The following is a 27,707-nucleotide window of genomic DNA, read 5'->3' on the forward strand; positions in this document are numbered from 1 at the left end:
TGCTTACCCTGCTTTGAGCAGGAGGTTGGAGTGCAGTCTAGAGACCTCCATTCCAGCGTGAATTATTCTATCACCCTGTAATTTCCCTGGATACTCTTAATATAATGGTTGCTCTTATTTGTAGGAATACATCTGAAAACAAGCTTCCTATGGTGGTATCTGGGAAGAAATGATCACGGCAGTTGAAAACGGTAAAAGTTGGTAGGGCAGATACAGGTCTGTGACACTCTCCGTTCTGTTAGGCTCCCTTTCCGCTTCATTTCTGTCTGTTTATGTCTTATCTCTTTCTATTCTCTCCTTTACTTTCTGTAAGAAACTAAGAGAATACTATTTTTYCCCCCCCTTGGAAGACATCAAAAACACATTCTAAAGTAGTCTTCATTTTTGCAGCTTTTTCAAATCTATTACAGCACAACAAAAATGAGGAAAGGCATTTCAGCCGAAAAAACTCTGACACAGGACTTTAGGACAAATTAACATCTTTCTGGTAATAATATATGAATGAAAGGCAAAGAAGTGAAGCACTGATGACTCTGCCAAAATTACTAATAGTCATCTAGGCWCCAGGTACCCAGAAGAAAAAAAAAATTAAAAAGCAATAAATGCTGTGCCCTTATTCCTACTACGATTTCAATGGCCAAAGAAACACATTACATTTCCAGTAAAATATTCTGCTTAAAGTCCAGCTATYCCAAAGTTGTGGCTGAACAGACATTTTCTTGCAAGCTATTCAATACAATCTATACTACAGGAAGCAACCCGCGATTTCATAATGTTACCTGACTAAAAGCATGAAGAACTTGAGTTACTTCTTGTGAATAAGGACACTCAGAATAGTTTTCTTCATCCCAACGTCCAGTTCGATTACATTTACGCCATGCCTTAGAGTCTTCTGCTCCATTGTGAAAGGCAATGGGGTTAAATGAATACTGAAGACAGGGATGGTAGGCAGTTATCCCAGCCAAAGTTTTGGGCCATCTATGAACAACATGATAATATAAAAAATCAGTGTGGAACATCTTATTTAAAGGCAACTTACAGGGTACTATATGCAGAATGTTTGAGAAAAATGTGGTAATGCTTTATTACAAATTATTTTGCTTTATAATAAACTACTTTGTTTCCTTGGAAAATGACAAAACTATGCAGGCTTTAGTCTGGCTAATGACACATTAATTCTGCATTAATTCTAGGAAGGTGTTTGCTGCTAAAGAAATAAAAAAGTAAATGACATTTTCCTTACATTCATTTTTGCAGACTGCAAAAAGCAGAACARAAAGTCCATCAAGCATAAAACAACTATTATTAAAATCTATAAAAAGTAAACGTTCCAAAATGTACATGACAATCTCTGTCTCACATTTTGACCCAATGCCACAAAGCCCTCTTGGCCACAAAGATTTATCTAGTGTGACGCTAAACCAGTCTTTGAGGACCAAGAGTAAGATAAGAGAAGCCAGGAAGGACTGTTCTACTTAGCTAGCGGGTCTACTATCGGGTATTCTTGTTCTCTGTATCTGCTGCATTCTCYAGAACTGCACAGTGGGGACCTGTTTCTCTTGGTACCATACCCATTGCCTTTTCCAGAGAAGTATGGACAAGGCAGGGTGGGTAATTAGGAGGAATCAGACAAAAATAGAAGTGTATCATCAGCAAGTTTCCAGGTGCCCATACCATGTCTGGAAAGGATGTGGTTCTTACTTTAATTGCACTGATGTAATGACTGAAACCAAGCAATCATAAAAATGTTCTGCCTACCAGTGAAACAGAAGCCACATCTTGACAATCAACTTGACTCAAAAATACATATTTGCCCCTGTCAGTTGTAAGATGCAGATTCATTTAGACTTAATAACCTGTCAGGTTTTAGGATAGGTATATTTTCTTAATTTCCAACGAAGAAAAGGCAAGAAGAAAAATATTTTCATTTGTCGTAGCTGTCACTGGAATAATTCATTATGTGATGTAAAAACAGCTGATGCAAAATGAAACACGAAAGGAGTTTCATGAAAAATTGAAACATATACCATATTATTGTATTTTCCTTTTGTCTCTCGGCTGAAATACTATTTTCAGTAAAAGATTTGCATTAATCAAATTGGGCTACATGGTAGCACCTTATCTCAAAATTAAAACTAAAGAGGCAATTCTGAAACCAAGGTGCACAGGTAGTAGCATCTGGCCTTTATGATTAGAAATGCTAGGACATGACATCTCTGTTTGGATTTCAGAATACAGTGAGGCAAAAAACAGTTTATAGTGAGCAGAAGAACAAAATATGAGCAAAATATGGTCACTGTATAGAATATCTTTCAGTATATAAGGTCAGTTTATTCTGACTCACACACAGTGCATAATTCTTACTGCAGCTGTGCAAKTATAAATACCACCTAGGCTGGTCAACTACAAAAATCATGCTTCCATAATACTTAATGGGTTTTTTATTCCTTTTTTTTTACACAATAAAAGAACTGTTCTTTTTAGCTTTCCTTTTGTGGTTCAGCTCTTTCTACTTATGTACTTGCTATGTTATCAGAACTTCAAAGACCTTTCTTAAAAAAAATTATGGGTGTGAGATAGCTGCATCTCTGAGGATAAATCTTTGGAATAGTTTCAAGTGCTAATGCTAAGTTTTAGCCTGCTAAATTCTCTGTAATTTTAAATTCATTCCCCTCAAATGTCAGAAGAATCTATGGACTCAGCATCCTTTTGATATATGTTTTAAAAATAAATTTGTATGGACTCCTGGAAAGATAGTCAATAAGGAGAGAAATGTGCCCTCCTGCTCTTCTGATTTATATAAAATGACAAAATGCCCCTAGTGTTAGTTTGTGCAGTCTGAGGATTTATATATTTCTTATTTATAAAGAAAAGGATGTCATTTTATGGCTAGAACATGGACTTCATAAAGTTGTCATCTAAAAGATTCACTGTATGTTATCTGATAGGATGTATATATTTTTAAAAGATCTAATTAAAATGCATTTAAACACAACCGTTACGGTAAACACAATGACAGCTTTGCCATGACAAAAAAACAAATCTCTATCTAAGATTTTCAAAAATCTCTAATGGATTAAATATATGTTCAGCAATTCTGTTATGCTCACTGGAACTGAGGTTAACACATAGTAAGTTAGCTTTGTGGCACTGAAAAAACATGTGAGTGGGTTTCTCCTCACTTCTTGTAGCTTTATTCCTAGCTTATCAAAAATAAGAATCTTTATCAAGAGACCCTTGAAAGAGTCTTAAAGATAAACTGAAAATGAAGAGAGGCATCTGAGTCAGAAGCATTTGCAGGAAGTTCTGATGTTTAACAGGAAAACTCTCTCTCTGTTCTACTTTTCCTCCAATCAACTATTCTCATTATTATTCACTTGGTAACAAATTACCTTCTTGATTTCTCAATGAGAATGCTGCCATACATTAGTGTTACTGTAGAGCAGGTACTGATATTTTGCTTAAGAGCTTTATATGTATCATGAAGAGCCAGTTGAACACAAGACCAAATTTTACTGAATTCTTGACTTTCTTCAATTTATGGGGTTTTAAAATGAAATAACCTCCCCCCCAACATATGGTGATAAAAGTAAAGATGAAATAAAACTTGCATTAAGTCAACAATACTGTGCAGACAATAAGATTTATAAAGCAGGACTGGTGTGTTCTCTTATTATGCTATATATTGGGGGAACTGTGTGTGTCCTGAAGCTCATCTCAAACAACCCATTTTTTACTGAATTGTTTTCACTTACTATTTTGATCCTCAGTGAAATATTTTTGTTTTATGTTATTTTTTACTTCTAGCATCAACTGACCAAAACTAGCAGAACTGGAATAGATTAGAAAAGGTTTAATCTTCTAATGCTCTTACGCAGTGTTCTTATGTTCTGTACGTTAGAAAAGACAACTTAGTTTTGAATTCTCTCTCATTTAACTATAATGAGTTTACACCTTTTGAAATCTTCCTTAATCTCTCACTGAGGAATGAAAAGGAGAATTCCCAGACTGTTAAAACCCACTGCTGCTCTTGAAGCACTAGCTACCATCTCTCACAATAATCGCACAGGACTCCCCCTTCCTACTGCACAACCTGGAAACGACAGGTAAAATTAGTGACTCTTACAGTAGACACGGAAGTATCATCTAACCACGGTTACGGTGCATATCTATGTTAATATATGAAACAAACTATGAAACCAGAAAATCATACCTGAAGTCACCCTTATTGTTGATTACTCGTTCTGCAGGGCAGTAGGGTGCAGCTGTCTCGAGTACCACAATCTCTACTTGTTTAGTGCTATTTCCATAGGAATTGTTGACTAGACATTCCCAGACTCCATTTGCATCAATGTCAATGCTGGATAGGATAAGCTCACTGCAAAAATRAAAGATTAACTACTGAGTATACTTTATTATACAGAGATTAAAACATTGGTTTCCTGATACATATTAAATTTTCTTCAGAGCTTTTCTATGAAAATRTACAAATGGGTTTGGCCTATGCTATCATAGGGACAAACAATACGCAATAGTTTGGTATCAAGATTTTAGTGAYACCACCTTGGATGGACCACTCACGTCACGAGCAGCTATGACGTGGATTGGAAATCGTCACAAAAGAATATCACGTATGTATCAATCCCTGTTCTCCTTTCCCCAAATATTTTAAGATGTTGTTTCGGTTGCTTAACAGAGCAGTGAAAATCAGAAATGCATTTCAAGTTGACAACACAACCTCAATCCATCCAACGTGCATCCCTTCAGCTGCGACTGCAGCTCCTGGGGCACTGTGAAAGCAGCATCTGCTGCTCCTGTGGCAGCATGCAGCAAACCTTCTAGATTAGTTGGTGACTTTGAAAGCCTTATATAATTTTTCTGAAGAATGCAAAATGAGATGAGACAAATGCTGATACTTCTTTTAGTATTCTGCTGCTCACAGAATTYTTTCATAGTTTCCCCCTAACAAATATGGAGTTATTAAGATCAAAAAAATGAGGTTGCAAAAACTCTTTACAATGACAGTTGGACAAGTTAAATATAGAGACATTCCCTGGCTTCCCTTACAATGCAAACATTGTGCATTGCTGAACCACACCAGTATGTTGGCTGCCTATGCTAAATACTCTACATAGAGTTAGTGAGGGAGGAAATAATTTCAGAAAAATCTAAAATTGCCTAGAACTGTTCTGGTTAGTATTTTCTATATATTTTAAATCAATAGAGCAGCTTTCCTTCATCAAATGGATGAAGCCCAGGTCCAAATGAAGCCAATAAACRTTTAGTTTTTCAATTGACTTCAGCATGGACAGAATTTCATCCAATTATTGTAACTCTATAGATCTCACATTAAAAAATAATGCTAGCTACTGCATTTTAAGAAACTAATATATTAGATCTTAAATCTGCCACTTGCCCAAAAATAAATTTAACTGCAGTTTTTAAAGTACAGCTTTTAAAAGTAGTTGGGAAAGGAAAAAAGGTAGTAATTATCTGAAATTTTTACTTTGCTTTGCACAAATGGCTGGTCTTTGAATGTGCCTTGCGGCTTACATGATCAGAAATCATGTGRGAAGAATCGGGGTGCAGTTAGAGTGGAGAAGGTACGTAAAAACAATTACAGAATTTAGATGTTATTAAATTGTTTTCAAACCTATATTAAAACAAAATCTTAAAAAWTTCCTTTTGAGGCCTTTGGCATTTTTGTAAAGAGCCTGACATTTTATAAGATGTATATAGAAAAAGTGTACATATTTCTAACATTCTTCTGTTTAAAATTTCTCTAAAAGCTTCATCCTCTTCCAGTTCAAATCTTTGTTAATGAGATATGCATGTCTATTAGCTTTGCTACATGAAAGGATGTGATCTCCTTGCATATAAACTTCTGACATGTATATGAAAGTAGACCACAACCAAGGTAAGAAGTGATCAGACAGCTGCTTATGTAATATTCCCTTTGAAAAATACATACAGTGAAGGATGATTTTCTTGGCAATATATTACAGGGCCATTATCTGGATACCCAGAAAATAAGCACCTATAGTAAACAGCTTTTGATTAAAGTTAAAATGCTTCTGTCTTTTTGTGTAATTCTGTGAAAATTTAGCCAAATTTGTCATTAAGCAGTAACTTTAAAAATCGCACACTGCTCCGATTTAATCTGGCTTTGAGCTCTAAGYAGCTTGGAACCCCAAATTTCATTTTTACAACAAATTCGAACATGTTTTTATTGCAGGGAACACAGTACACAGGAAAAGTATTACTGGCCATTCTCTAGCAGAGTTACTGAAATTTTTCATGTCAACGGAAGCAACTGATCCGTTAAGTCTTAGATGAGAGAGCCCTATAACAGCAGCCTCCTAGCTATCTCATAAAGCATCTTTTTACATTCAGGTAGAAGTAATTCAGAGAAATTAGCCAGCTGATAAAGATTCTCAAAAATAAATCTTCAGTTTCACATGTCACAACAGTCTTACATCATCTTTATAGACAGCTAAGAATGACGATATTCCTAGCGCTTACAAAAACAATTACCTGGAAAAGCTATTTTTCACTGAATCAATAGGGAGCATAAAAAATTCACCTGTGGTATCAAGACACAGTGACTTCCCAACTGAATGGAATGTATGATAGATGCACTGATCTTTTGATATACTTACTGCTGAAGTATTTATAGCCACAGTTAACACTACAAATTTGATAAAGCAGAGAACCATAGTGATTTTAAATAAATACTGGAGATAGAAAGGAAGGGAATACTTGGGCATATTATCAATTTTATGGGTAAACAATATGAAGATAAACAAATACGAAGAAAAGGTTATATTTTCCATTCTTTTAAATGGTTGGAATGTGTTCTGGTGCAAATTTATCTGCCCCTATGCGGAACTGTCAACTAATTAAATGAAGTCACACAGACAGATATTTACTGCTATAACGTTGTTCCTTCTGTTAGAAACTCAGTAATGAATGCTGGTTCAAGTTCTCCAAGATGATGAGTAAATTCCCACATTTACACTTTTAATTTTCTATGACCCTTCCTTCAGATGTTGAAGGAAAGTTAGTCAGAATAGGGTTACACTATATAAAAGAAGCTGCGTAACGACTGGAGCATGGAATTGTCTTCTGAATTGCCATCTGGGCAATGCATTCATTTATGCTTCTCTAGCAATATTTTGGACAGCAAGTCCAATGGTGAAACTGTTCATTTTTTTGCCAGCTGGATATGACAAAGGATAAGTTGATCTTATACTCCTGGAGAATTTGGAGGACTGGATTAAGCAAAGAAATGAAAGATGTGAAATTCTTAAAAAGAGCAGTCAACYTGATCTCTTATATTTTCTCCACCTGTAATCCTTGGCAACCTCACTGTCCTGGCAGACTTAAAGGAAAAGCGAGGAGGGCTACRCAGAACTTTAAATCTTTTTATAAAACTTTCAAGTAGGTAATTTAGATATTTTAAGTGTTGGCACTATTACAATAGCATGCTCAGAAGTTGCAGTATTTTTCTGATCCTTAGCAGAAAGGTGTTCTTGATCTTTTCTGAGGTGTGGCAACAAGTCTTGGTGAAAGCTAAGAAGTCTCCTGTCATGTGAGATCACGGCATGATTATGAGTCTTAGTAGCACAACCGAAGTAAGAGAGGATGGCACCTTTGGCTGTGATTTACTTTTGTAAACTCCTGTCTCACAGAAGCTAATAAATGTCAGGCTATGAATGCAAAGATCTGGCCACACTATGGAGTGTTCCCAAGAATGGAGTATGAGACAGAGTTTCTACCTCAGTCATCACACCCCTGTATATTAGCAATCATATCCCACTCCTTGGAGGGATGTTAATTCCTATTTTTGTGAAAAGTTATGACCTATCAAGAGCCAAAGTCAGACATTCATGAGATGATGTCAAAGCAAAGTGAAGAATCCTGTCTGACCAGCTGCCTGATGAGAACAAAAAAGATGACTAGCAAGCTTTTTTTTTTTTCTTTTTGGAATTGTACTAGCCTTCTCAGTAAACCAAAGAACACTGAATGGAAGAAAGACAAGATACCTTTTTCTTCTTTGTACTGGAATATTACCATTCACAAAATTTCCCTTTTCAAATGTGATGATTGTCACGTTGGAAATATAATCAAAATGTACAGCTGATGCAATTGCACGAAGTCATTATAATATTTAATGGAACCCTGTGGCATTGGTCATTACAAAGAGAGGAAACAATACAGGTGGAAGTCATAGCCATGTAATCAAGTAAACTGTGGCAAAAGATTTCTGTTTGAGGCATACTTTTTCTCTGCTACAGCTATGCAYAGCTAATGAGACAATCAAAAGTAGGTCTCATTATGCAAAGTTACTCATCCACGTCCTAAAGTAATACCTTAGTGACATTCACTGTATGTCCCAGCAGCCATTTACATGCCAGGAAAGAGAGTAACCAATAGAGAGGAGACTAAAACCTTTCTCCTGGAAAGCGGATTAAAATACTAAGTTGAAGTTGGACTTGATTTCCTGTAGGTCTCTGGAAGAACCAATCTCTGTTCTAAGAAAAAAAAATAAAAATTAACAATAATATTCAGATTTCATCATATTCTTTTTCAGACAGATAGACAGAAAGTGCTTTTCTACAGTACAGGCAGAAGGCTTGCATAACCTGCATCTAACCCAAACTACCTTAAATTATTAATACTAACACAGAATTTAAAAAGAGGAGTGTCAGTCTCCAGAGTACACTGCTGCCTAGAATGATGCCTTTCACAGAGGATATAAGGTTAAAACATGGAAAATGAAGAGAAAACATGTAAATCTAGGCACTTCAACTGGACTGAAAATGCTAGTTTGATCTCTCTAACAAAATCACTTATTTACCCATGAAAGAAATAATTTTAGAATGCTGAAGGTCTTTAAAGAAAGTTTGTGTACAGGAAACAGCAAGAGAAAAGGAAGATTAAAATAAGCACTCATTTTATGTCTAGCAAACACTTTCAGGTGTAATCAATTTGTCACAGACAGAGCAAATTCAATACCATTTTTTCTGATCAAATATAAAAACAATGATAACATCATTTAATTTCATTGGTAGCCATCCAAGGCACTTAGAAAGTGCCTTAAGTTACTTCTACCATAATTTATCTAGTGCCTTATTTGTTCCTGTCAGCGACCACGACAACATTTGTTCCAGTCAGGACCATGACAACAGGTGGACTTGACTTCAGTGATGTCAGTGGAAAGGAGCTAATTTTAATGACAATATATTGACAGAAAATATAAGCTACCAACTTTCAAAATGGGTGGAAAGACCTGCAGGCCAATTTGTAAAACATCTCACATTATTTTTATTTCTATTGCTAAAATTAAATTGACTAAAATGTCAGTGGTTAAAAATATTGTCACAGGCTGGTATTATCTATTTGTTATGTAAACACCTGCCTAACAGTGAGATATATTTTCCACAAGTGGATGTCAAAGAATCTGTGACCTGCAATTACATACAATCAAATTGTGTCTTTAAAATGAGAAAATAAATAATAATAATACCAGAGTGACTGCACAGTGGCATTTTCAGAGGAGGAGTCAGAAATCTGCTATGTCCTGACGAGCTACACAACATACTACAGTAAGTTTTGTTTCTCCCTCAAGTTTGTCAGGCAGAGACCAGGTACGGTGGATGCTTCACCCAAGAGCGTGCTGAAAGGTGTTTGAATCTGTCCTCATACTCCCAAGTCTGCGGGTCAATATACGTCAYCTCAGCTAGCAGGGAACGTAAAGTAGGAGGAAAAGGCACCAACAGCTCTGCAACACTCCAAGCCTTCTCCTGCTGGGGTAATCTTCAGGCAAGTGGCATGGCTGTGACACCACTGTGTGCTATAAAGCTATCTGAACAGGACACACCTGGGCCAGGGCTCATTTAAAGGACTTCATGAATCAGTTGACGTATCACTGAGCTGTTTTGTCACTTGGTGAAAGATTTGGGGATGTCCACATGTGTTTATTGTTATTAATTTTGTTCCAACAGCAAACCACTTGACTGCAGGCTGCGGTCAACTGCAGTCTTCTGGGGAAACGCTGCTACACCTGCTCTATGCCTTTCATTTGCCCTCAAGTATTCTGTGCACTGCGAAGATATATCTAGAGAAAGCTCTATTTCATTAGCATAGCTCTTGTGATCTCCACACTAGCAGAGGTTCTTAGACAAAAATAACACTGTGACAATCAGTCCAACAGTCAAAATTGCATTAAAAGCTTTTTAAGTAAAATATTTCCCAGATGATTCAGAAGTGTTAAGGTCCTTAAAACAATTCTTGATTATTTGATTACATGTCACTGAGACTACCCAAAAAAAGTGCTACAGTTCACTACGTTAATTTTAAAATTTGAAATTATTTGTGAAATGCACAACATGAAATTTGAAGTTATTTGTGAAATGCACAACACTGACAGAATCTGGGTTCTCTGCCAGAGTCAGTGATGATGTTACAAATATAGCAATTATTTCTTTAATGAATATTCTATGGGATAAGGTCCCCGGATATTTGGTCTATAACATTGACCTGCTTTATTTGTTGAGCTAGGAGACATTTGGGAAGAACAGACAAGGAGGGAAGACAAAACAGAGGCTTAGATAAGGACTTTGGGGGCAATCTGTATTCTGCCTCTAGTACGGTGTAGCTGTATTCCAGCAGCATAAACTTTGTTTTGTGATGATCATGAATTACCCAATCAAGGGGGGRAAAAAATATGATTCTTTTATCTTGCCAGGAAGAAGGCGAGGAGAGGTAGGGACCTAGTTTTATTGAATTCTAGCATTATAATGGTTTTGTATACGTCCATCAGGAAAATGTCCTACAGCATGCTCTCTATGCTGAAYAGATTGAAATACATGAAAAGTAATGATTAATTCAGCTATTTGTAACTTTAAATATTTTTAATGTTTTGCTTTACAGATACAGTTTACTCATCTGGGGACACTGACCTGAGAGAAAAGTGCAAGTCTGAGTAGAGTCTGGGCATAAGTCAGAATTGCTGTGATAATCACAGCTGATGCACAGGACTACAAACAACAGCCTGGACTGTGAGAAAGTATATAATTATACCTTAACACTGGTGTTGATTTGACAGGAAAAGTAATTTAAAAATTCCTGCCCGGGGATGTTCAGTCCAAACCCCCTGCTGTAGTGCAGCATCTCCTTAGCTGTAGATCTGGAACTGTTTGAAGGGCCACATTAAAATCATTCTGGCCTTAAAAATCAAAGCAAAACTCCACCGATTCCCCCTTCAGTTAAGGTTCAAACTTTTGGTCTTAACACCAGTCATTTAAGAGGTATGGCTATATGGGCCTATACAGAGCTATGGGAAATAGGCAGGGATGGAAATGAGAGTTCAGAATTTAGTGCTAGGCATGTTCTTAATCTGATCTCAATATTAATACAGGATCTCTTGATCCTGTTTGAAATTTCCTCTCAAGGAGGACTCCATCAAAATATTTTTACAGTTGTAAATTATTACTTTTCTGGTGTTTTTTTAAATTCTATCAGCCAAAAACACTAACATATCTTTCTGCTCAAAATATCTATTTCTCAATCACGCTTCAATAAGCAGTTCCTCCAGTTAAGCACACAGTTTTTATGCCAGAGCACAATTCTTATCTAATTGTCTATTCTTTTATAGTGGTAGAGGATATCATACTTGCTGCTTTTACTTCTCATAGGATTAGCATACTTTCCACAGGTTATATTTTAAATTATTCCTCAAACTGATTAATAATAAAGCTGTCACTGGGTTTTAGTCAGCTAATTCAAATTATTTTAGAAAGAAGGCTGCAATTTATTAATCCTCCAAATTAGTTTGCATAAAGAATCTCTCAATCTCTAATAATCAAACCCTTAGTCTGTGCCTTTCACAATATTCTGCAAAAACTTTAAACATTTTCCTCCTTTTGAAATATGAGAACTTGCTGGTAAAAGACATGTTTCACTTCTCCTTTGCTGCCTACACTGCCTGGAGTAGACTATAGACCCTTAACTGCAGGGTTTAAAGTAATCTCAAAACAATAAAGAGGCATTGATTTACAATTTAAATGGTTATTTTCCTTCATTTCTTTCCTAACTGCTTAACCACCAAGGGTCAGATAGAGTCAATTAGGTGCACCAACAAAATACCAGTACTAAACAATTTCTACTGATTTCCCCTGGCCTCTCAGCACGAACCTCAGCTGCTCATCCTTCTCTAAACGGTCGTGAAAGCAGAACACAAAGTCCTTGTAAAATACCTGCAGTCTGAATCAGATTATTTGGTCTACTTCTTGCACCTGTTTTTTCTTTTTTCAATCTTGAGTAAAGTAAATATCCAATATTTTGCCAGGATTTAGCATTCATTTGCTCTTCTAATTGTGCAACCAACCTAGCAATGTATTCACCATCAACACACCATTTTCAAACTGCTCTTGTTAACCTAGTATCAGTCCAAACCACCACTGCTGGCYTCACATCTCTTCCAGATGTACTCTTTCCACAAACTGTTAAGAGAGTTCAGGGGTCATTTGGCTTCTTTCCACAAAAAACAGGGGAAAAATTCCTGCCTYTCTCTCAAAATTTTTGCAAGTCTTTTGCTTTTTTTTCTTATTTGGTTTGACTGCCTGGATCAAAAACTTGTCATGATATTGTCAGCTTCTGAAATCTGTTTTTATTCGTATTCATTTCTTTCACTAACCATATCTCAACCTTTCCTTACTTTTTTAATGAAACCCTTTGTCTCRGTCAAATAGTGTACTAAAAGTTGCACTGATAATTTAAGACATTTAAAACTTATTAGTTGAGCTCAAAGAAATCTTTAGATTACCAACATTATAATCATGATTTTTAATCCACAATATTGCATTACATTTATTTCTCTCYCAGTTTCTTTATTATTATAGTACAAGGAGATCATGATTTGAAGATCTTTGCCATCAGACATTTATTTTGCAAAGAGAAGCTGCGATTTTTCACATAATCATATACCTCTAAAAGCAGTTTTAGGAAATCAATATATTTGTATTATGAAATATAAAGACAATTGGCTTTAAAATGAGTTTTCTTACTTCTTGTAGGATCATTTGAAGGATCAAATGCAATTCTGCATTCTGTTATCTCAAACACTTGTTATTTGTCTCACTATTCTCTTTTGACCACCTCGCACTGGCAAGCCACTACTGTCAAAGTGCTATATGCTTAAGAAAATGCACTATATGCTTAAAACACCCAGATTCTCAAGCTTATCTCTTATTTGTTAATATTTTTTAAGACCTGCATTTTGGCAGCCATACTTAAAAGACTAAAATACTTAGGACACACTTTAAAAGAAAAAGCATTATTTGCAGTGCATCACAGTTGAGTCCCATTTCCAGTGGCAAATTCAACTACAAAACCTAACAAAACATTATATGCMAATAACTTATCTTATGCTGGCACCTGCTATCTTAGGTTTAGTTAACAGCACGTTAGTTTCTCCATTAGTAGCACTCCTTTWTATGAGTTCTTAACTTTCTGCGCAGTTTAATGTTTTCAAAAAGAGCACTCGCAAACGGTAATTGTCCCAGAGCAGCCATTAGAGCTGTCAGAGAAATAAGCGCTGCTAAACACTCTACACAAGTATTTACAGAGTAGAAATAAAAGGACTCTAAAATAGTTGTTACGGTCCATTAGGTAAATAAACAACTTCCTGAAAATGAAAGTTTCTTACTGCTGAGGAATTGCTTGATTCATAAAACTAAAATGTATAATTTTTATTTCAATATTCTAATAACTGTCCTGCCAGTCTCTCCAAATGATAAAGACGAACAGTAAGGAAGCTGGGAAAGATGCTGCGAAAAATAATGTGATGTACGTCTCCTCTGTGGCTTCATGCATATGGACAGTTTCAGCGCCCCTTCTTGTGACCAAGCTGATAATGGAATATTTTAATCTCAAAAAATTAGGCTGTCTTCATACACACACAAGTAACAATTTCAGCTAGATCCATTCACRTATGATAGGAAATTAGTTCAATACTACAATTACCTTTTCAAGTATGACTATGACATTTAAACACAGGCATAATGACTAGAAGTTCAACATGAGCAAAATCAAATATTATTATCATTGGCAAGAAATGGTAAATGTGAGCTAGCAGCAGAATTGAAAACACCTTTTCAAAATCTCTTGTAAGGGAATAGTCTTTGCCAAGAAAAATGTCACAGGCCGGAACACAGTTCAAAACTTTGGTTTAATTATTGCAACAAAAACGTTTATTTTAGTTTATTCTGCTTTATCATAGGAGACAAAAAATACACATTTGGATATTTTATCCTTCTACAGTGCCAGTTAATAAAATAGAAGGGTTTAGTATGATATTTATGTTGTAAATCCATGTCCAGAAATATCTGGGGCTACCCAATAAAATAACCATCTAAAAATGTTTGAATAAGCAGCTTTTGGAACAAAACTACACCTTTGTCTAAAACTAGCTTCAGAAATCTTGGAATTGTTAAGCAGCAAAAGCTAAAGTCTGCCCTTCAGTGCAAYTGCAGAAGGCCACAGAGAGTCGAGATTTGCTGGAGAGGGTAGRTATCAGAGGGCAAAATGTAACACTGTAAGAACTAATTTTAAATCACGTATTTTTATTCCAAATCTTATGCTTAGCATATGATAAGAGAGGCAGACTCTCCTCAAAGAGACATAATCTTTCTAATGTTTCACAGTGCCTCATACAACTGAGGCTTCCTTAGAAACCATCACCAATTACTCAGTATGTAATAAGCATGTTATTACATATTATTTTAACATAAAACAATAATAACTAATATGAGCAGAATTACAGTACACATGTTCATAAAGATGGGATTAAAATTAAGAAATGCTGAACAAACTTTTTAGAATTTTAAGTTGGTCAATTTTTTCTCATTTTCAACATGCAGAGACAATGCATCTTATAAAAAATTTTAAATTTTTATTTCATAAAAAAATARTAATTGACTTAAAAATAGTATGCCTTTTGAAGGCTACTTTACAAAGCTGATCTCTCAAGCATCTTTAAAACCAGTGCCTTCAGAAAATTTGTTATGATCAGCCTCTTGACCAAGGCAGAGTCACACTTGAACATYTGCATTGTTGACTGGAGAAGGACCATGCTGTACAACAGCAGTATCACAGTGCTGATGCACTACTAAATCATGAAATTAATTACCTAGCTGAAATAAATGAGTAATGAAAATGCTTTAAGATTTTAAATAGCTGCTTAAATTTTGAGGTTTTACTCTGAAAATTTTTGCCTCATATTTACAGTTTTTATCACATAGCTCAAACAAGTTAAAGAAATTTTCTATTCTATAACTGCAAATACCATCATACATTTGGAGAACATTCTTTTTAAATTCCAGGTCCCAATACATACTGCAACATGGGCATTAAGGTCACCTATTTAACGGTAAGCTAAAAGAGGCAGGTAGAAGATCAGTAATCCTTATTAAAATAACACTATGGTAGACAATTACTTTTATAATSTGGCAAAAATTAAGCAATGTTAAATAAAATTCAGTTAATATTTATAAACTAACTTCTTAAACAGGATAGCAATTCTGAGAATCTTTCAGTGTATTACTATGCTCTCTTTATAAATTGCTCATATAGTGCAAAACATAATTCAGTCGAGTATAATGAGGTGATTAACAGTATGTCTTTTAATTTTGATACCATGGAAATAAGAAGAACTTGCTCTAATTTAAGTGATTTGGCAGCTATATAATAGCTCATGCACTTGTCATTACCATACTAATTAATCTAATAGTCTTTTTCATTACCCACTACAGCCCTATGTATTTGTGTTACAAGAAAGCCAGTAGCTATGCAAACAGGTCCGATCCATACCTCTAGATCTATAAGACACCAAAAGGAGTCAAATAGTGAACAGACAAAATAAAAATCAATGAAGGCGAGACACCCTAGTGGAGAGAAAATATTTTGACTCCTGAACTTTTATATGGTAGTTCAAGAAGCATTTCAGGTCAATTGTATTAATAGAAAATGGTTGAGTGGGAAGAAGTTAATGATCTAGAGCTAATTAGCACTGCTATTTTCATTCCATATTCTACATGGGGAAATGCAGAACACAGATACAGGCTCTTACTTTTTTTTTGATGGAAATTGACTGAGGACAAAAGCATGTTTGCAAAAGCTTAGCAGTTTTTAGTGAAAAAACAGGCCTCTATGATGAAAGCCAAAAATAAATATAGAAATTAATAATAATTTAAACTATTAAATAAGTTTAAAAAGGGAAAATGTGAATCAAAAGAGAACTCTATGGTCACTGCCAAAGAACATTTATATTAGTTGTTATTTCTGAAAGATGTTTTATACTATGAACCTTATGTCTATTCTACTTCATTCCCCTTGCATTTTTTCATACCAGCAGAGGTTTCTGTATGTCTCTCTCTTATGCATCCATAGACCCCCTTACATACCAATGGGGAAAGTCACAGACTGTTGACAAAGGTTTTAGTAAGAAACAGACATGTGATTATCTAACTAAAAAGATATGGGACTTAGTATTGGAGTTTACAAAAATAAATCTGAGCCTTTTTAATCAACAGTTCTTCACAGATGGATTACACGTCAGTCTTCTAGATGGTGCCACGAAGAAGCAGTTTGGCTGGAATCCACGTTTCCTCTATGCTACTGAAGTTATTCTAACTTCACTCCTTCTTCACTACTTAGCGTGCAGGAAACCCTATCTTTACCTGTCTCATACCASTATTTGCTCAGATCTGAATATTCATACAAAATAAATACAATTTGGAATCACACCTATTTGCAGTCATGAAAAATCCATCCCCATAGGTGTTAAGATTCAAACGTGTGACAGTGGCGCTTCAAGTAACCACTGATGCATGTTTTAATGAGGCTTATTGCACATTCACCTTGTCTGCAAGCATGAATACTGCGAGGGAGGTGTATACATTACCGCGTAATTAAGCAGCAGTCATGAATGATGCTCTCCTCCACAAATATGCCACTCTCTTCATCTGTTTCAATAAGATGACCGGCATGGTACCAATGTACTTGGGTAGTATTGTCAACATATGTCGCCGTGCACTGAAATGGCAAGCGGTCTCCRTGAAAAACCACTTGTCTTTGTGATGGGATCAGTTCAAAAAGAGGAAGCTCCAAAGGTCCAGCTGCAGGGCAAAGAAGAAAAAAAGGAAAAAAAAAGATTGCCTTTCTTACTTAGGAATAGCAAACTGCCTGTCATATGCCTTTTCAAATTAACTGTGCTTTTAACAGCCACTCTTCTTTTGAACTTCACATAATACAAATATTTGTAAGATTTGTACTCTATAGTGTAGCAATATCGAAGACAATTATGGGTTCTACAATATCACTTTTTTCCAGAAAAGATGAAAATTTTGTGCACAGAACAGAGMGCACAATCAATCAGCTCATCTCCAATTCTTTGATGAAACAAAAAGAAAAAAACACATCCAAACCCCCAAACCACTAGCTACATGCCAGGTGAACTGTGCACCCATCAAGCACTGAACAGATTTCTTTTGATTTCTCCAGAAAATAGATCTGAATCATTTAATTGTTTCACGGAATGATGTGAGCTCATACCTTGCTTCTGCACTTCCTTTAACTAAAGGTGATGGCTGCCTAGAAAAGCTGCTAAATCTTCTAAGATGCCTAGCTGATTTTGTCTGGTTGTGCTGTTAACTTCACTAATTGCACAGAACTCTAGCCTCCTACACCTTAATATTAAAAGTGCTAATATAAAATACATACCCACAAAATACTTCCTTAAATCTGATCATTTTGTCAGCTCCAGAGATCACATTTCTTTCACTGGCTTGAGCACAGATAATTACAAGTTAAGAAAATTAAGAAAATACTACAGAAAATAGGTTTCATGGAATAGYTGYGGTTGGAAGGGATCTCTGGAGATATCCAGTTCAATTTCTCTGCTCAAATAAAGGTGAACTAAAGTGGGAGCCTTTATTACGGAGGTATTAAAAAAGAAAAAAAGCCTTCCAAGTAAAGAAAAACCTACCCTTACCAGTACAGGTACAATATAAATCTCTAAGACTATTTCACYGTCAGTACGAAATTTTCCGCTGTGCTACAGAATGGAAATTATTCACTTAGGAGAGCCTAAGCTATCTCATATGCCTTGGATGTAGCCACTGGTAAGGCTAATAACAAAAATTGAACCGAATCCAAACTTTCCCTCAAGTTCAATTGCCCCTATGATTTCTTATTTCACTGTCCCCAGTATTTCCTTCCACCTCTTCCACAAGTCATCTTCACTCTCTGGCTATCTACTCAACATTAAATATCTATCTAAATATTCCTTTCCACTTCTAATTAGTCCAGTACTTTTCACCACCTTGATGTTAATTTGATCTCTCTTTGGTATTGTTAATTACATTTCATCTGTTCAATAGAAAAATATACTGTCCCCAAGAAATACCCTAATAAGAACAGTGCATATTCTTGTGAAAAACAGCTGCTATCATCACTTTGCATATACAAGTGCTTAAGCATGACTAAAAAGAAAAAAAAAAGTAATATTGTAAGTTTGGAAGGAATGTGTATTTTTAGGACTACAGGAAGCCTCCTAATTTCACAGGTTTGACACTGATTGAWGGCCATATCCCTTATGACTGAATCTCTACAGTTTTTGTTTTCTTCTGTTTGTACTCCTAGATCCTGAACTACACTAATACTGTGTCTGTAAAATATTTTCTGTGCATGGTGAGATTAATGCTATTTCTTTAAAAGTAGTGTTCTAGAAATGGTAATTGAAACAGAAAGAATCTCCATCTGCAGAAAAAAATCGGAGATCATCCTCTGCAGAGATAAAGAAAAGCTTTATTTTCTTGCTTCTCACATAGACTCTCTTTAGACATGAGAAGACAATTACTACCTGCCATGCTTTCTTTTCACCACACAAAATTCTAATAGTAATAAAAATAGTGAAGACATAATCTGTGACCGATGAACACCCTAACATGTACTTCTTGCACAATAATTTCTAAAATACCACCTTTTCACCCCTGCCTACAATGTCAAAACAACTGACTGAGCCTCAGCCACTTTACACCAGGTCACTTCATAACTGCAATCTCATCTTAAAGGAAATGYCCCTTGGAAATCCTCTCAGCTTGATGTGTAAAAAAAGTTTTYAAGCTTCTTTTCCCTTTTCTTCTTATGTTTTCTTTTAAAGCCCTCTCATCATTAATATCAATCTAGCCTACAGGTTGGAAAGGTCACCCTTCCAAATTTGTACCACTAGTGCCCATCTCAAACATCTATTTTTCTGACAAGTACTTTAACATTTTTTTCATTTCACTGCTCACCATTTTATCTTCCTTAAAGTCTCTCCTCAGAAGCCTCCTTTGCCCATAATAAATACAGATGAACGTAACCCTGCCTAACTAGATTGCGAGCCATAATCACTAGTTCCAGAATTGCTAAAATTTGTGGACAATCAATCGTGCTTGTTCCTCTCCTTACTCTGCATCCCACCCTAACATCCGTCTTTATGTCATTCAGATGTCTTTGGAACTGTTAAATTGCATTTATAAAGATAGCTTTGGGCCCTTGATGTTAYTGGGGAATTTAAATGTTAAATAATACGTATATATAACATGTAGCAGGAATGTTGGCCAGCTTAACATGAAGGATTTGCACATGAGTAAATACGTGGTATTGCTGTCTAGGGAGTAACACAGAGAGGATTAAGGGAACGTTTAGTACGGCTCACTACAGCGGTCTGCTGTGACTATAAAAGACTGGCCTCAGCTATCCCTTCTTACTAGCGTATACATCTTGTCACTTGTCTACTGATTGTGCCTGCTGTTTCTGGACATGGATATGATCTTTAACTAAATGAAGAGAAAGAAAAGCAGACTAACACCTTATGATAGATGCATGATTGACCCCATCATTTACATAAAGTTATCACTAGAAGATGGAAAAAAACATCTTTCTCCAGATGACTACAATTTCTGTGTTGCTTTATCAAGTCAATTATGGAATAAAGGCATAAGTTACAGTGTCGAATTTAGCTAAAAATTGATCGAATGATCTGTTTTCCTGGCCAAATTCAAATCCCTCTGACCAAAAATTATGAAAATGGAGTCCAGAAAAATTAAACTGTCACAACCACAACAGCAATATATGGTAATAGCAGAAATATGATATTTTTCATGAATATAGTCATTTCTAACTGAGGATACTGTACCTTGTCAAATGTAAGTTTTTGCTCCTGCAATGAATGACATGCTGTGTCATGAGGCTATAAAGTAGTAGAGTGCAAAACAGAGCATCAGTATTTCTTAAGCTAAAAGTAACATGTTTGGCATAYGAGTCTTTTGTAAGGGTAAGACTCTGAATTTATCTCTGCCTTTACAGTTGGTCTTTGAGGCTCTTCAGCTACCAYTTGTCGTTCAGCCTTGGGAGTCAGGTCAAACCCAGAAATGGAGTAAGAATGAAGCGTTCTGTGCAGATTTCTAACTTAATGATCAGAAGCAAATGACATTCTTTTCAGTGCAGGATACCAAAAAGGAGAAAATGATCTTTTGATTGACATCAACACACCAGAAATCTGCTCAATTTTTTCTTTGCAAATCTGTGTAAGTGCCAATAAAAATGCCAAGTGAATGAAACATACTATCGGCCTTCTGAGCAGCTGAACTCTTTCAGAATGTATATACTTGGTTTCAACAAACTGACTAATTCTGCAAACTCATTTTAAAACTAAAYTGCTAAATTTCAAAGGATTATGTTATTTTCAGAGCATGGAAGGTGCATTTAAGCACTGCTACAAAACATCTGCYTTTAATGTGTGTGATGCCTACGAAATAATGATTACTAGAGTTAATCTTCTGTTGTTTTCCAGTGATAATCATGATTTAAATGACTGAGGCTGATTCTGCAACTATTACTCATGCAAAAGTCCCAGCTGACTTCAGTGACACAGTTCACAGATATAAGGATTAATTACATAAATAAGAGTTTCAGGATTAGGGCCAATATCCTTTRTCCAGAATGGCTATAAAATGATTGCATAGTTCCATCAGCATCAGTTGGAAATACTTATCTTAAATCCATAATCCAACAAGCTTTCAAATTCAGAATAAAAATAAAAGTATTTACTAATTCTGTACTCACGTTTTCAAACCTGGATTTGAGAATAAAGTAAAAAGTGGGAAAGACAGAGATTTTGAAAGTATTTTAAACAATTTAGCATTGATTTGACAGTACTTGAAATACAGCAGCTCTGACAGTCATATGCTGACATCAGAGAAACTTATTCATTGATCACGTGATTACCAAAGATCAAACAAATATGTAAGATCTCTGTTGCCCATATACGTATACAACAATGTTGCACACAAATGTCAGTGTTACTGCTGAGCTTTATAATGCAACTGTCTTATAAGATTAAAAATAATTTACAGTACACTCCCATATCTTGAGAGGGGGATTATTTTTGAAATTGAAATATATTCCAAGATTCTCCTTCCAAGCCAACATACTCTGCTGCCCTCAAGTTTAGAGTCAGCATCATCATCTGCAAGAGAGAGGTGTGAATCTCCTATAGACATTTAGATCAAGGGCTGCTCAAGTATTTTACAGTCATTACCTATCTTCTCTCTCTAGTCAGCACTAAACCATGATTGCAGCAGAGCACCACAGGAATCACTGATTGCAGCATGAATCTAAAGGTCTAACCTCTCATTACAATAATTACATCTTTTTTTTTTCTCTCTCACTTCTCAGCAGAAAAGGGTTTTGTTGACTGAAGGCCAGATTCTTTATGTTATCCCATCATGTATTTCAGATTAGCTGTAGACTAGAATACCAAGCACAGATGGAGGAGGAATCAGGTTACACAAATACCACTGAATTAGAATATCACTTAAGAGCTCTTTTCTCAGAAAGTACATCCATGAACATTTTAATGCCTGCAATGCCCAAAATGTATATAAAATTGAATAATAAAATTGGATTCTAATAATCATTAGCTAAAATATGAAAAACAGCAAGATACACTAATGCTCTGGTGGTATGTCCAAATGTGAAATCCTTCAGTAAATCTGTAGGCCTTAAAAAATAATTTATGACACGCACTTTAAATACCTTCTGCTGCTCTTCTTATACCTCATCCCTAAAGCTTTTAAAAACAGTTCTATTTTCCATCTCATTTYGGCCTTCTTTTCTGTTTATTGTGTTAAAAAATGGAAAGGACAAGAATGTGAAGGAAATACTAAAGCTGGACATACACGAAAGATGAGAGCCTGTAAAAGACATCACATGCAATGCATCTCTCTACCCTGTGTTTTAGTTACATTTTAAATAGAACCCTTCTTACGTGATCCCATTTGAAATGTGTGCACTTGTAATGAACAGACATGGCTGTTTTCTGGATGAGTGATGAAAAGCAAAAGAATAAGCACAACAGAGAGAACACKCATTAGATATAAAGAGCTTTTCTAAACTCAACAGCAAGTTGGCCAGTCATTAGCCAAAGTGGCCAACTCAAGACATCAGAGACGTGATCAGAGGAAATGAAACTATGTCCGATCTCCAAGCAGATTTGTTGCATTTTCTCTGGCACAAGCTACGTATAGCCTGAGCAGCATAACCCTCTTGTAGTAAAAAGCTATTAAATGCAGAATCTTGGTTACTGCACAAGAGCACTCTGCTGCTCAGCTTACCATCAAGTATTGCACAACTTCCTGTAATACGTTTTCCGGGTGCTATTTCCTGCCTTTGTCTGATATCGATAGCTGTCCTACAAGCACAAAGGGGAAAATCCAGCTTGCCCATACGTCAGCGCAATTTTACAAGACTCATGTCTCAGGATATAACATTGACTTCTGCCTCTCTCTTGGGAGAAAATGCACTTTGCTTCAGAGTAACACAAGCTTTAGGGACAGAAAAAACAGAGGTTGGCATTTTGCTTCTTGTTAATCACTTGATTTATTGTATTGCCAATGGGCTTTTTATTTGAACGGAGTGTGCCTACTGAGTGCGGCACATCCTGCTGACAAAAGTGTGAGTTAGAGCTCTAATATTTGTATACAATCTCAGTGGGACAGAAATGCGCATGGAAAGCACAGCAAGGGAAGCTAGAAGTGAGGACAAAGTAAAGGAACAAGTCCAATAAAAAAGACAGTTGAAAATTTGAAGGAAAATGAGGAAAAACAATTTGAAAAAATATTAGTTTAAAATCTGAATTGCTGAGGAAGCAAATTACGTTTATTGATATTGACTGAATAGAATTGAAGAAAACAGTGATCTGAATTGCTTTGGAGGCCAGTTTTGCCAAGAAGGGGAGGTGCCAGTAAACCAAGACCAATTTCTGTATTGCAGTACTTGCTGAGAATAACAAAAGGTCTGGTGTAGAAGGTCACAAATGCCAAGGAAGTCAAGAATGAATAGAGAACTGGAGCCACGGTTAAAAAGCTGCAATCACAGTCTTGGATGACAGCCCCACAGTCCCACAGCCCCACCAAAAAATACTCAGATTCCATAACTTCTCAGAGTTATTTAATTAAAATAAGCTATACCTGTGCAAAACCTAAGGAAGGTGGAAAACTGCAAGCAAAAGTGCATTCAAACCTAGTCACTTTTTGTAAATCCAAGTCATATATATTTCAATATATAGTATGTCATATTTGTGGAAGTAGTTTTTCCAAAATTTGTAAGTCCAAGTGAAAATAAATGATCAGTTTTGTACTACATTTAGGGACCAGTGCGTGTTCTGTCCATTACATCCACTTTGATTGAGGGAGCAGTGAAAAAACCTTCTCATTTACTGACAACAGTAGTGATTTCCTGCTAATAGTAGTGATTTACTTGTAGGCAAATAGAGGTAGAGAAATATAGAGGTAGCAGGTTTTACTCCATAGCATTTAACATAAATACCAAATATCATCATAATAATCTGTAAAGGCAACACCTGCTTAAAAACTTTCCACAATAGGAAATGCAAGATTTCAGTTCAATTAATTAATCTGTAATATTACTAGCAYGCATGCAAACTAAAATCCTGATCTTGCATTGGCATATCTAGTATAAATTTCAAAGAATGGACAAAGAGATTTTTCATAACTAATTTCTTCCTCATCAGATAGAACTGCTGCCACTTTTATTTTCTGATTTTCAATTTGTCCCCAAAAGTCTATTTTAGAAATCGGAGGTCAGTTTTTGAATGCATTTGCCACATCCTGAAACTTGAAGACTGCGACATATTGACAGCTATGACATTAGAAGATTCATCTAAAGGAAGAAATTCCTCCTAACTGGACAGACTTGAAAGCCATTACTAGAGAGACAATTTTGATGACTCAAATTTATCCTTACAGCAAGCAAGCTGGCTGGCTCACAGCTATGCGTGCTCATTACAGCTTATGATTAATAAAAATGGCTAAGTGGTGGCAAGGCTAGAGCACCTGTCTTTACAGAAGGTACTGCAGATTGGCTTTGTCCATCTGGGRCACGTGGAGGTAGCACTGCTATCTCTGAATGTTGCAGCGCCACCAGTCACCTTCTCTTTGCCTCCTCTTCCTCAGCGCACACCCGGCCCAAGGAGCCGGGTGCCACAAGCGTTACAGGAGTGACGGTGACTGCCCCTCGCTGCCCGCAGCCCAGCGGGCTGGCGGAGTACCCGTCCACGCTGCAAGAGTGCCCAACAAGAAAAGGATATAAATTGCGCTCAAAACACAGAGCAAACAAGAGTCATGTTGAAGGAAAACTTTTCCCACTCATTGCATGGAATTTTCCTTTTCCAAACTCCTCTTGGCCTAGCTGACAGTGAGCAGCAGTAACTGCAGATCAACATAGCCTTTTATTCATATTTGCATGGATAGATTAAAGTGATGTATGATGTAGGTTCCATAAAAACATGAAATATTACTATGATATACTCTACTTAATTAGAGCACAGGATGTAAAGATGGAGGCTTTACTGGGAATTTTCCCAACAAAACAATTAAGACTAATTGCAACACAGAAGAGTAAGTACTGCTTACCGCACWATATTAACATAGGTTTGGCAAAGAAGCTTAAATAATTTTATCTAGGAATTAATACTGTAACACTTTACTCAAGTTTTTTAATGTTCATGTTATCGTGTTAAATGAAAGAATATATTTTCCTGGATACGCCATGGGTCTTAGTCAGGGCTGGCTGTGCTTCCCATTGCTTTGCTCATGAACAAGATTTTGGAGATGTGCACTCAAGGCTCTGGGGGTAGAAGCTTTGAAGATTAAAGCAGCTTCTTTTTGCTGATCTCCTCCTCCCTACATTTCTTAGCTAAATTTTGCTTTAGTTATTTTACATGCTTTTTGGAAAAAGCAGGCAACTAGAATATAGAAAAATCAGTGCATCTGTACATTAAAAATCACTGATGTAACTAACTTAAAAATAAGCTACAGGAAGAAAACCAAGAGTGCATTTCCAGAATCTAAACCAGTAGAACTTCAAGGGTGAAAAATCCTATTTAACTACATTTTCATGTGTGAGCACAGATGTACACACAGATGTGATATAAAAACCTCTTTCTTTAAATTTCTCAAATGACCATTTCAAATATATATATAAAATATTTCTATTATTTTACAATTAATAGTTTTAAATGTTATTAATTTCATGTTCCCAGTCTTGCAGCAGTGTTTTAAATTACCATTGAAGAAATCAAATAATAATGTATAATACTAAATGTAGCGCACAATATTCCTTTTTTCTGGTTTGAGAATGGTCATATTTGGATGAGATACCTTGCATTTGGAGCCAAAGGTGGTTTAGTATTATTGGTTTCATACTGTCAAATGGCTAGCTGCTGAAAGCCATTAGATAGTATGTAAAATGGGCCACTTAGCTCTGGCAGAAAATGAACTTACCACATCTATCTTTGAAAGATCCAAAATTTACCGTTACATTATCTGATTTATAGACAATCTGTTACCATCCATATTTTGTTATTAAAAAGAATCCTGAATTGCTAACAATGTAAAACAGAAACAATTGCAAGAGGATTTAACTATAGCTAATTGTATCACCATTCATATCTTGCAAAGTCTAATCCTGTGAAAGGTTACTAATGTGCAAATTCCTATTTAAACATAATTAAGACCCATTCATATGATTAGGCACTCCCTGTAGAACTGGAGCTGAAGTCTTGATCCTGCATATTCTTGAAGACAATGATGCTCCGCATGAATGCGGCACGCTATCTGTAGGCTGCCAAGAAACTGCAGGATTGGAATCTAAATCTGGATAATTAATCCATCATTCTTTGTACTTGAGAGTTTGAGTTCAGTCCGTTACTACATACTGGAAAAACCCACAGTTCAATATTTACATTCTGTTAATGCAGTAAGAATGACTTGTAAATGAAGAAAGAAATGGTTGAAACTACCATCTCAAGCCCATCCCTATGTGTAAGTATATAACAAATGAGACCCAAATGTTTTTACACAGTAACAGAAATAAATGACAAAAAAATTTACCTTGTTAATTTTGAGTCAGTTTTTGTTAATGTAATAATAGCAATTTCCTTCATGTAGGAAGGAAAAATTTTAAAGACAATTCTAATGTGCAGATGCATACAATTACTGTTTTAAGACTTGAATGACAATGYAGATAATTTTTGTCACAACATGAAAAAAGCAAATTCAAATCCCATTTCTCAGCCAATATCCYTGGCACAAATTGTTTATCATTATTCGTATAAAGGCAGATAGCAAAATGATGCTGAATGCATTCTGTTGATTTCAGGATTAAATTTAAATGCTGAAAAGGACTCTTTTCAAAGATAAAATTTCACAGTATCAACCCATTTTTTTTTCTAATTTTGGCATTTTAAAAGTGCATATCTCTTCCAAAGCTCTTCCCATTACACAGTGGCAACAGACTGGGATAAAGGATGTGCAAAAACATTAGATAAAATTATAAGGACATTTCAACATAGAGTATATAAAATCATTATTCCACCATTGCTGAGAAAGCAGTTAGAGTCATCTTGTATTTTAGGAAAATATTTTAAGAAAAAGAGCTGCAAAAAAGGGAGGTACCTTATATCACAAATACATAAAGGAAAAATATTCTCCTTTTTTTCCCCCAGTGGTATTACTGTAATTGATCTAAAATGTGATGGATCTTCTGATTTTTTTGTAGTATTTTAGGTAAGACTGCATAAAGCATTCCTTATGAAAATGGGCTAGGCAGCTGCATATGGCCCAAGAGAAATATGTCCTAAAGATCTGCTGATAGTCAAGAGTGAGAAATACAGATTGGAAAATGTGATAGCAGGTAAATAATGATGAAGCAACTTCATATCTTTCTATGTAAAAATTTAAGTCTTAAAATGCTCAAGAATTATTTAAGAACAAATGTAGAAAGAGTAGATAAAGGATATAAACGTGCTTTTCTTTTTTGGTTTTGAGTCAACTTCAATGCAAAAAAAGTACAGAGTATCAGAGCAGAAAGAGCTTACTTCTCTGCTCCTTTAGACGATGAATCTTTCGGACATTCAGAGAAGAGAGGCAAACTACAAGACGAGCTGCTCAATAAGAACAAACAATTCACTAACAAATATACCCCTCCCCCTGATATTTTATTTATATTTGCTATGAAACATTAAATGAATTGTATTCCAGTATACGGAAGTCGGCAATGGTCTATCCCTTTGAGTA

The 27,707-nt window shown here is 35.7% G+C and overlaps 1 protein-coding gene across 1 annotated transcript in view; it reads right to left on the bottom strand.

Moving 5' to 3' along the window:
- Window positions 1-27,707, bottom strand: part of LOC146600354 (adhesion G protein-coupled receptor A3-like) — a 219,806-nt gene that overhangs the window by 132,898 nt on the left and 59,201 nt on the right. The window contains exons 6-8 of the mRNA XM_085325737.1: window positions 16,967-17,180; window positions 4,214-4,378; window positions 780-978 (exon numbers count right to left, since the gene is read on the bottom strand). Of these exons, the coding sequence (XP_085181863.1) occupies window positions 780-978; window positions 4,214-4,378; window positions 16,967-17,180 (578 nt within the window). The remainder of the gene's footprint in view (window positions 1-779; window positions 979-4,213; window positions 4,379-16,966; window positions 17,181-27,707) is intronic.

Source organism: Rhea americana, unplaced genomic scaffold (genome assembly GCF_003343005.1).
Source record: "Rhea americana isolate MKP2758 unplaced genomic scaffold, rheAme1 scaffold_122, whole genome shotgun sequence".
Taxonomy (NCBI): Eukaryota; Metazoa; Chordata; class Aves; order Rheiformes; family Rheidae; genus Rhea; species Rhea americana.